At 36.6% G+C, this 11,119-nt stretch overlaps 1 protein-coding gene across 1 annotated transcript; it reads right to left on the minus strand.

The window, feature by feature from the left end:
* Positions 1-7,511: 7,511 nt before the first annotated feature.
* On the minus strand, positions 7,512-9,977 carry NIP7;1 (NOD26-like intrinsic protein 7;1). The gene is made up of 5 exons (XM_079010385.1): positions 9,773-9,977; positions 9,469-9,690; positions 9,191-9,385; positions 8,126-8,187; positions 7,512-7,787 (listed from the first exon to the last, which is right to left on the minus strand). The coding sequence occupies exons 1-5, from the start codon at positions 9,959-9,961 to the stop codon at positions 7,571-7,573; spliced, it is 885 nt and encodes a 294-aa protein (XP_078866511.1). The 5' UTR covers positions 9,962-9,977; the 3' UTR covers positions 7,512-7,570.
* Positions 9,978-11,119: the final 1,142 nt, after the last annotated feature.

The raw sequence follows: 11,119 nt of genomic DNA on the forward strand, positions 1-11,119 counted from the left end.
GACAACTCCCCATTTAGACCCTTCTCATATACACTGTTGAATTCATCAAGGTTAGATGGCAAAGAGAAATACTTTATTGTAATAGGCAGTTTAGAAAACCGATGTAATGGCCGGATCTTGAGGTACATCATTCATAATTAATTTATATTTGTTGAGGATTACCATGACATGATGGAGGCACCACCATGACTTGGAAAGGCGAGAAGGGTCCGTGTGTTTCATTTAAGCCACCACAACATGGCAGTATTGGCACGACGTGGTGGACGGCTGACGTGAAGACCCTATCTTTCCGGGTTTTCTCCTTATTTAAAGGAATAAGGATGTTAGGGTTTTCTCATCCTTATCCACCATCAACCCCTTCAAGCCCTAAAAGAAAACGCTAATATCTTTCCTCAATTATTGAGCTAGTTTTGGTATTCCTTGAATCTAAAGAAAGAAAAAGGAAGCAAAAATCAATCTAGCAAGTCCCCATTCTTCACCTTAACACTTTTCTAGACCTTTGTAAGTGTCCAAAACTCGATTTTTATCGTGCTAAGTTGTTAGATCTTGAGTTTTGTCCCATTACCTACTTATTCTTCTCTTTTGAGATTATGAGATCTCCTAAACTTTGGAACTTTATTAATCTCTGGGGAATTTGGTATAATTTTTGCCTTGGATCTAGAGTTTGGTTGGGTTTTCAATCCATGCATGAGATTTAGGTCAGACACCCTCATTTTGACCTAATATGGGTTCAATACTTGCATTGTACATGCATGTCTATAAAGCACCAACTTTTAGGCTAGTTTTGGTACTAGAATCACTTTTGAAAAGCATGGTCTTCATACTTTATGGAATAAGTGCTTATTAGTTAAGTTCTTACATTGTTAAGCCTTTTGGGACTTAGAGATTTGGGTTTTGGACCTTTAGGATGGTCCTAATGGAAAAAGTTAGAAACTTTATCCTTCTAGATCACATTTCGGACCAGATATGATTATTGGAGCTCATGGAATTGAAGAAAACAACTTAATGCATTAAGCTATTGAATCCCCCATCTACCATGACATAGTGCTAGGTCACCACTATGTGGGTGTTGAGATTTTGTTGACTGTTTTGGTCATATGTGGGCCATGGCGTGGCCAAGGAATACCAATTTGTGGCGGTCGACTAGAGTCAATGTTGACTGTTAACTGTGACCGTTGACCTTGAGGGTTGACTTTTGACTTGTGGATTTTGTTCAGCTATTAATGTATTAATAGGTAGGTAAATGTTGAATTCTGAGCTGCTTTGCAGGGTGAGTTTGCTCACCATACTATAGGACACTAGGGATTAGATGTGCTTGTAGATTTTGTGACTCTTGTTATATGTGTTTTATGCCTATGTGCATATTTGCTATATATATGTGGGTTGAAATACACCCGGGGGTGAAATAGACCCTATACAGCCTTGTGCCGACATATGAGTTGAAATAGACATGGGGGTGAAATAGACTAGGGGATGAAGTAGACCCAGTACAACATTATGCTGACATATGAGTTGAAATAGACTCGGGGGTAAATTAGAACCGGTATAGCCTTAAGCTGACATATATGTATGGTATGTGGTATTTTGGAAAACTCATTAAGCTTTGTGCTTACGATTATCAGTTTATGTTTCAGGTACTTCGGCTCGAAAGGGAAGAGCTTGGGATGATTGTATTGCACACATCATGATTTTCCGCTTTATTAACTCTGATGTACTTTTGAGATGTTTATTAATATTCTCTGAATACTTTATGTTTTTTTCACACATGTTTGGTTGATGGGTTGAATAATTTAAAAACAAAATTTTTGGTTCTAGATTTTAGGATGTTACAAGTTGGTATCAGAGCCTTGCTTTGAGGGACGCGAGCATACTCTCAGGCGTGCCTGAACTAAAACTATGGATTTGATAGATTTTTCATAAAAAGAAATGTTTTATAAAATAATATTATAATAAAAGAAAGGGTGTGGTGCATCGACCGAGCTTAATTAAGTTTCCAAAAATACCCATACATGTTCTAGTGATATGCTTTTAATTGTAAATCTATGAATGGCATGCTAGACTAGGGCTAAGGATCTGCTAAGGATATTCATGACAGAATGATAGGAGATATGCCTTTATATGCCTATTGAATGAGCTTGTAGACGTGCATGCTAGTACTAGATCAGTCAGTGATATGATGGCATGTTTAGGTTGTGCTTGGATTCAGATTACTCAATGCTCGAATGTTGGTTGCTTTGTGCTTTAGGAGTTCCCAATAACATCAGCTAACTTGTAAGCGAATACGGTAGATTAGATCATTTTAGAAGGTTAGGGGTGACCCTATTGTGTTGCTTTTGTCTGAGTCCAACTGTTGTAGTGTGAGACCTTTCCTTCAAAGAATTATATGGTGTCGGTGATATGGAATTGTGTCCGTGAGCTAGTTAGAGGGTGATAAAGGGAGTTCCTTCTGCAACTGATAGCTAAGAGTGGCATACCACTAAGAAAACGTAGGAGGTGATTCGGTGCCGAGAGCTTTGCTTTGATAGAGGTTATATGGATTGATAGGGAAGTAACTTGGGGGATTTGAGGTGACCCTTGAGGAAAGTATGAATATATGTGGAAGGTAGTATGGGCCCATACTACTGGAAGTAGAGGATCCGTACTAGAGTCAAGGAAAATCACAATGATATTAGGAAGCTTGTAGAATGTGGGATTCTTCGAGTATATATATTCTAATGGTTTTAATTGTTTATTTTTAGTATGGTGGTCACTCGAGGAGGTTTTAGTAGTGGTTCTGGTACCGGTTATGATTCGGGTTCGGGCTTTAGGGCCGAGTTTATGGATTATCAGGTGCGGGAGTTCATTTCGTCAGAGATTACCCACAGTATTCTTGAGTAGACTCATATTATATTTGGTATGATCAAGGAGGGTATTATGGAGATTTTGGATGAGCGCTTGGGCGCTTTTCATTCTAAGATGGTGGCGATCGTGGGAGTCTGTTCTTCGACTTTATGAGAGTTTCGGGCATGTGGGGCTCTAAAGTTCTTCGGGAAGAAGGACCCGATTGTGAGCAGACTTTGGTTAGCGGATGTCATGAATACCGTCCATACTAGTTGTTTCCCTGAGGGGTCAAAGGTCAGACTTGCATCCTGTCTTCTAAAAGACAGAGCACGAGAATGGTGGGGGGAGGTTGGTCATGCCTTGGGAGACGAGGCGGTTGATTCGATGACTTGGGAGGATTTTGTGATGTTGTTTTGGGCTGAGTTTGCACCTGTAATTGAGGTCCGACAGTTGGCGAGGGAGTTTCAGGACCTTAGCCAGACTACTGAGACAGTGGCAGAGATCACCTTTATGTTTCGTGAGAGGGCGTTACTAGTTCCGCAATATGTTGCGGACGAGTAGATGAAGAAGGTAATATATCACGATATGTTGAAAAGCGATTTCAGACCGTTTATGAGTAAATCCAGTTGCAAGACACTTGATGATATGGTGCCGCAATCCAGAGAGAGGGAGGTTGACCTGATGAAGGAGAAGAATAGGAATCCAAATTAGGTTCAAAGTTCTGATGATTTTGGAAAAAGGCCCAAGGTGTTTGATTTGAGATTGAGGGGCTACCAGGATCGGGCCAGCGACAGCAAGACACACGATGGAGCTTGCAAAGTGGGTTGAGCCCAATGGGGGTAATGATTGATTGTGAGCATCAGTTGGTATGTATTTGCACCCCAATTGGGGCAGAGTTATTCATTCAGAGAGGGTGCTTAGCATGGACCAGTTCTCTATTCAGCAACTAATGCTAGACGTTATCTTCACTAGGGCTATTATGGATTTGTGGCTTATGTGATGGATACCTAGGAGAAGGATAAAATGACTACGCGTGATGTACCGATTATTCGGGAGTACACGGATATGTTTCCTGAGGATTTTCCTGGAATGCCTCTGGAGAGGCTTGTGGAGTTTCAGATTGACTTGGTTCCAGGTGAGGCTACGATAGCCAAAGCACCTTATCGGCTAGCACCTCCAGACATGCATGTATTGTCTATGGAGTTATAGGAGCTACTAGACAAAGGATTTATTCAGACCAGTACTTCACCGTGTGGAGCGCCAATCTTATTTGAGAAGAAGAATGACGGGTCGCATTAGATCTTTATAGACCATCGGGAGCTGAATAAGCTAACCATGAAGAACTGTTATCATCTCCTGAGGATTGACAATCTATTTGTCCAGCTCCATGGTGCATCTTAGTTTTCCAAGATTGATATGCATTCGAGATATCATCAGATGAGAGTCAGAGAGGAGAATACATAGAAGACGGCCTTCCGAACTCGTTATGGTCATTACGAGTTCATGGTGATGCCATTCGGGCTCACCAATTCCCCAGCCGCATTGATGGAGCTCATGAATCATCTATACAAGCCCATGCTAGATCAGTCCGTGATTGTATTTATTGCTGACATTCTGGACTATTCCAAGACCCAGGAGCAGCATGTGGAACATTTGATTGAGGTATTGGAGACTCTATGGACGAAGATGTTGTATGCGAAGTTCTCCAGGTGTGAGTTTTGGTTGCGCTAGGTGAAGTTTCTGGAACACCCTGTCAACCAAAACGGTATTCTGGTCGCTCTGGCCAAGGTTGAGGCGGTGATGAGGTGGGAGGTTCTGAGGTCTTTATCTGAGATTCAGAGTGTCCTTAGGTTGGCGAGTTACTATCGGAGATTCATTCAGGATTTTTCCAAGATAGTGGGTTCTTTGACTCGGTTGAGGAAAAAGACTGTCACATTTTGTGGGGGCCTGAGCAACAGTCAACTTTTGAGACTCTAAGGCAGAGATTGTGTGAGGACCTAATTTTGACCATGCCAAAGGGTGTTGAGGATTTTGTGGTGAACTGTGATGCATCAACCACAAGTTTGGGAGCAGTGCTGATGCAATGGGGTAATGTGATCGCTTATTCCTCAAGGAAGCTGAAGCCTCGTTAGGCAAATTATCCTACACATGATTTGGAGTTTGGGGGTTGTGGTGTTCGTATGAGGTAGCATAGATGGTTAGATGAGGTGAAGGATTATGATTATGAGATCCTTTATCACCGAAGGAAGGGCAATGTGGTGACACCGTGCTCTCAGCCGCAAGGCAGTTACTGCTCCAATCAGAGTGTAGTAATCACTGTCATCCTCAAACACACATTCCTGATTGGAGCAGTAACCGCCTTGTGGCTGAGAGCATTGTCCACCACATTGGCTATTCCCAGGTGGTAAAGGATCTCACAATCATAGTCCTTCACCACATCCAACCATCTATGATGCCTCATATTCAAATTCTGCAGATCAATCAGATACCTCAGACTTTATGGTTATTGATATTCTCTAATGTACTTTTGAGATGTTTATTGATATTCTCTGAAAACTTTATGGTTTTTGTCAAACATGTTTGGTTGATGGGTTGATTAATATATAAAAAAAAATGGTTTTGAATTTTGGGATGTTACAACTGCCTATTGAAACCCTTTCCTAACAACTATAGAACACATACACGGACTGAATCCTCTTTCGATAACTCATTAAGTGAATGTTTAAACATCTTCATAACATCGTCTAATTTGACTGTTACATTCCTCGGGACCATAGGAAAGGCACAAGAACGGAAGGCGACACCAGATGCAAAAGCAGGAAAATAGTCACCAAACCAGAAGCCGATGATGAGACAAAATTATTTCTTCCTGAAAGACAGCTCGTAACCCCCAATCTCAAAAACCATTTCCTTTACATGGCTTCGGGGGTCGGCAACTTCGTGGCAAAAGATGTAATGTAGAAGCAAAGGATCCCCATCCACATTAGGAATGTCTAATCACCTCCCAAAACATGTGTTCCGGAACATAGTCTCGCGTTCGGGTATGTCTCTGAACGCCGCAAGAATTTAACCACCGATTTTTGGGTTTACACGAGAGTGTAACTGATGCATCAAAAACCATGTCATGTTGCACAAATAAAAAAGTATTATCACTTCATTCCGAAAACGGAAATGATCAATATTTTGGACCAGTTCCGGACCTATTCCTCATGTTTCGGGCGAGTTCATCGTGTTCCGAAACGATTCCTCGCGTTCCGAAGTGAACTTTTAAGATCCGTAAAACGGCTTTTCGATGTAAATCAACAATACCGAAATATCTAAACTACTTTTCAGTTGGTCCTACAATAATGAAATCTTTAATTTAAACTCCGGAACGTTTTCAATTCATTTCGGAGGTGTTTTCTACGAATTTTAGAACAGTAACAATAGAAAAATAGGCACCTTAAACAAACAAGGAAACTATGTAAAGAGAAAACGAAGGACGTACCCGTAAAATAATGAGGTCGTAGTGCTTGTCTTCCATGTCAGAGATGGGTGTCGCAATCGAAGTTGCGTGTCGGAGATGGGCTCCGAGATCGGAGTTGCGTATCGGAATCGAGTCGGAACGTCGAAATCAGAATGCACCTTTCCGGAATGAAGTCGTTACCACAAATTATATTATGGATTTTGAAATTCAAAATCCTGATCCGGAAGATATACGGTTGATCCGAAATAGACTTTCTGAATCGAATAAAATGGGTCAGGCCACCCGAAAAATAATCAAAAATACATTTTGGAACGATCCATTATGGAAAGGAAGTGATTCGTACACAACAGTTTTTTGCCATACACAACAATTCAGACATTATATAGTTGTACAATACAACAACTTAAAGCACCAATTATTGTGTACGGAGAAAAATTATTGTGTACGGATAAGCTCCCATTATGGAATATGTAGTTATTTTGCAAAAAAATAAAATCATAAATTATATATTTTAAAAACACAACATAAGGGTTTGATTACTCAATTTTCCATTTTAAAATCACTTCCATTACCCGGTTATAATATTTTTTTAGAAAAAAAAATTCGTTCTCAGCTTGTCAAAACCCACCATTCATGAGTAAGAAAAAATCACAAACGATATTTCGAAATGAAAATAAAAACATATTTATATTCTAACTAATTATTTTAATATTACCAGCTGTATGCACGTACATATGGTCTTTTGAAATTTTCTTTTTGGAAATATCGATATAGTTTCTGTTGAGGCAATAAGTTTTGTCAATTTATCTTTCAAATTTATGGATCCCTATGATGTTATTTGGATATAAGTATATTTTAATTTTTTATTAAAACCCTTGTATTATAAATTTCTAGCTCGGCCCATGTTCATGCCTACAAACTTTTGGGGAAATTATTTTTAATACTTGTTTGGAATCCCTAGAAGTTCCGTCCATGCTTACGCCTACGAACTTTTGAGGAAAATTATTTTTAATACTTTTTAGGAAATCCTCAGAGGTGAGTAGAGTAATAAGTTCTTAGGAAATTTTCAGAAACAGATGTCTTTTGTAACAAAAATAATTTTGGTCAACCTATTCTTCATAAAAAAAAAAGATAAAAAAAAGGTATCAACTATGATTAGTGAAAGTGGAATGGTAACTACACATAATTGTGAATAAAACAGAAATAAGTGTGGTCAACCTATTCTTCATAAAAACGAGATAAAATGGTATCAACTGTCAGGTATAAATAAACATTGTATTACAATTAATGAATTTGAAGAAATTGAGATCGTCGAGATGAGGAAGAGGAAGAAGGAGATGAAGTCGAAGAGGTACAAGGCTTCAGCATACGAAGCATGAAAGCACCAGAAACAGCCCCAAGTATTGGTGCTGTTAAATATATCCATAATCCATGGAAGTTAAATGACACAAGGGCAGGGCCTAAAGACCTTGCCGGGTTCATCGATCCTCCAGAAATTGGCCTATCATAAATACATATATACATCATATCAGTTTCAGTTTGACCATTCGAATAAAATATGTAAACTAATTATCTAAAGTACTATTATAGGGGAGAATTCAAACTAATATAAATACCGGGTGACAAGGATTATAGCATCAACGTGTTTTTGGTAAACATGATGTTTTACGTTAGCAAACTAATTGTTGTTACTAATCCTAGATGTTTCACGTATTTTAGTATATTCTTTTAAATACTTAAACTCCTAAAGTTTTAATTCATATGGACCAAGATCATATAAGTATTAAAAAAATTTATAACATCGAATACATTAGGCCAAGTATGTTAGTATGTAATTACGCAGTAATAAGGACTCCAAGTGCAATGCCAACTGCTACAATAAATCCAGAAAACTGTGTTACCTGAAATAATATCACAATAGCAAAATATCAATATACCATTGTTTTTCATACTAAGACATTGTATTTTATTTAATATACACTATCTTGTAGTTCCAAAATTTTTATTTGAGGTATTACAATAAATAACAACGTTTTATACATTTTTACCAATAATACACAATATATTTATTCATGCATAATTGCAATGTGTTTACATATTTATACTCATAACAACAAATACTTATATTTTATTTAAATTATATCAATATACTAGTTGTGATACCCGTGTACTACACGGGTTTATTAAAAAAATATGAATATTTATAAATTTATGAAGTTTGAATTTATAAAAAAATTTAATTATTAAAATGTAATGTTTAATTGTTATTTTTAACTTGTTTTTTTTTCATTTCTATTTTAAATTTAAATAAATAATAGAAATAAATAAACAAATGAAATAATTTGATTAAATTTAGAAACATAGAAATTAAAAGGAAACTTGAACTAATTAAATTGATATGCATTTATTATTACATTTATTATAATTATTACATTCAATATTATGTGTAATTTAATAAAATAGAAAAAAACAATAAAATGACAAGTGGAAAAACAATAAATCAAAAAATCTTAGAAAATGACATGTGGCAAATTTAATAAGAAGGTGACATTTGGAAAACTTATCTTTATTTATTAGGGTAGATAAGTGGTTAATTATAGGAAAATTGTTATAATTTCTTTACTTAGCAGTTTGCGATTTATCTCATGAGTACGTTATACTTCAAAAACTGAATCAGTTAGTAGTAATAAACATTGTTATCTATTTGGATGACATTTCTAGAAATAAGTAGATAGATTCGTCGAAGAAAAATATTGTAATAGGGAAAAGAGAGTATATTATTGAATGTATGTTCATATGTCTTTGTATTTGACCCACTAGAAAGTAGTTTGTATTAGAAAGAGATTCCCTTTTTCCGATAATAATCAGGTTTATATCTACAAGAGTGAGACATGGTACGCATACAGATGGGGGTGCATGAACCAAGGAAGCCGTAAGAAACAGCACGAAGAAAGATGCCAAAAACTCTGCCCAAAATGCTGCATTCGATCCCAGAAGTGGTCTAGTCGTCATCACCTCCGGTTTCATGCCGTACACCAACACTCCAGCATATGTTGCCATGGCACAACCTGCTACTTGGGCCAGTATATACAAGGGGACCTTTTCCATACAAAAGAATCACATTTAGTGATTCCAAAACCTCATTATTTGTTGCATGTAATTAATTATTATAAAATACGCACCCTTCTCCATGGAAATGGACCCACAGTAGCAAATGCTATGGTGACTGCAGGGTTAACATGAGCACCAGAAATGTGTCCTATAGAGAAAACCACCATGACCACTGCTAACGCTGCAGTGACCGCATACTCTAATAGACCTACACCTCTCATCAATTCTGTGCTTTTTATTATCCCACCTATGCTGAACATCACGATAAAACTCCCCAATGCTTCTGCTACAACCTGCAATATTAATATTGATGTTACAAGTCCAACAATAAAAGAAGCCTTTATGGTTATAACATTCTATGACACAGTTTTGTACCATTCTAACAAGGGTTTTATCCATTAGTAGTGTAAAGCATATGAACGAGGGACTTTTAACTATGACTTCACTTTGCCCTTTTTCCAATGTATTTGAAGAACCCGTTTCTTGATCAAAAATTGATTGGTTGCTCGTGGACGCATGTTTAGATGATTCACAAGCTTGTTCCTCTTTAAACAAACTTGTCATTATGATATTGGTCTCGACAGAATTGTGAATAGAATTAAAAAGGAGCAAAACTTGTATAAATAAAATGTGTGTAGAGTTGTTTATTAGTCACACGGTTGAGGTTGGGTTGGAGTCGAGAAATTTGTCTATGTTTCTGGCTAAAAGTCGTTCAACTGTTCATTCAACATGCTTGATGTGTGCCCAAAACTAGGAGAACAAATTGTATAATGCAACTTCCATGCATTTTAGGCAAGGTAATTCAATTATTTTCTTATCAACAATTTTTTGAGCAAATGTCTGGTAAAACAAAAAGTATAATAAAAAAAAAATCTAATGTAGAGAGTGAATAGAGTTTTGAATTTTCATTAATAAAGAGATAATATGTCATGATTGCAAATTAATGCAATTTTTAATACATTATCTTTCAATATTTAACCGAGTGACTCTTACATTTTATACTTAAAAATATTTCTATCACTAAAATTATGATGAATGTCATCATTCTATATTGTGTTAAATATCTCAATAAGGATATATTAGAACTATATCAGATAAAATTAAACTTAACGATGAAATGATGATACTTGTCATAATTTTAAAGGGTATTTGTGTTTTTGTCGAAAATTGATCTATTATTATTCAACCAAATTGTATGAGAGACTATGGTGTTAGGATAATGCAAGTGTAGAATAATAATCAGAATGAAACAAATGATTTACAAGGAAAAGCATTGATCATTTATAGGATCTCTGACATAAAACTTTAGAAAGTGATAATGATCACATGTCTTGTTGCTTTTTATTGATTTTATTCTGAGATTACAGAGATGATGAAGAGAATACAAGTATAAGTGTGATAATAGAGCTAATCGTGTGTGTGGTGTGCAATTTACAAGTGTTATTTATAGTTTAAGCTTAATAACAAGAAGTCCGATATTTTCGGGATCCTCCTTGAACAAGCATTTGCACGTTGTTTGACTTCGTATTTTGGGGTCTTAAGCTTAGTTGAAGTGATTCTATGTTGAGAATAAGTCTAGTTTTGACTAATTCTGCACATGTGAAAAAAATGAAGAATATAGTCGTTATAAATGTTAGGTTATACTAGTTATAATAGTTAGGATCCTGCGATATGTTTAATGATCCTGAGACTTCAAGGATACTGAGGATCCTGAATATGATT

This window comes from Lactuca serriola, chromosome 7 (assembly GCF_051521515.1).
Source record: "Lactuca serriola cultivar US96UC23 chromosome 7, Lser_US96UC23_V15, whole genome shotgun sequence".
Classification (NCBI taxonomy): Eukaryota; Viridiplantae; Streptophyta; class Magnoliopsida; order Asterales; family Asteraceae; genus Lactuca; species Lactuca serriola.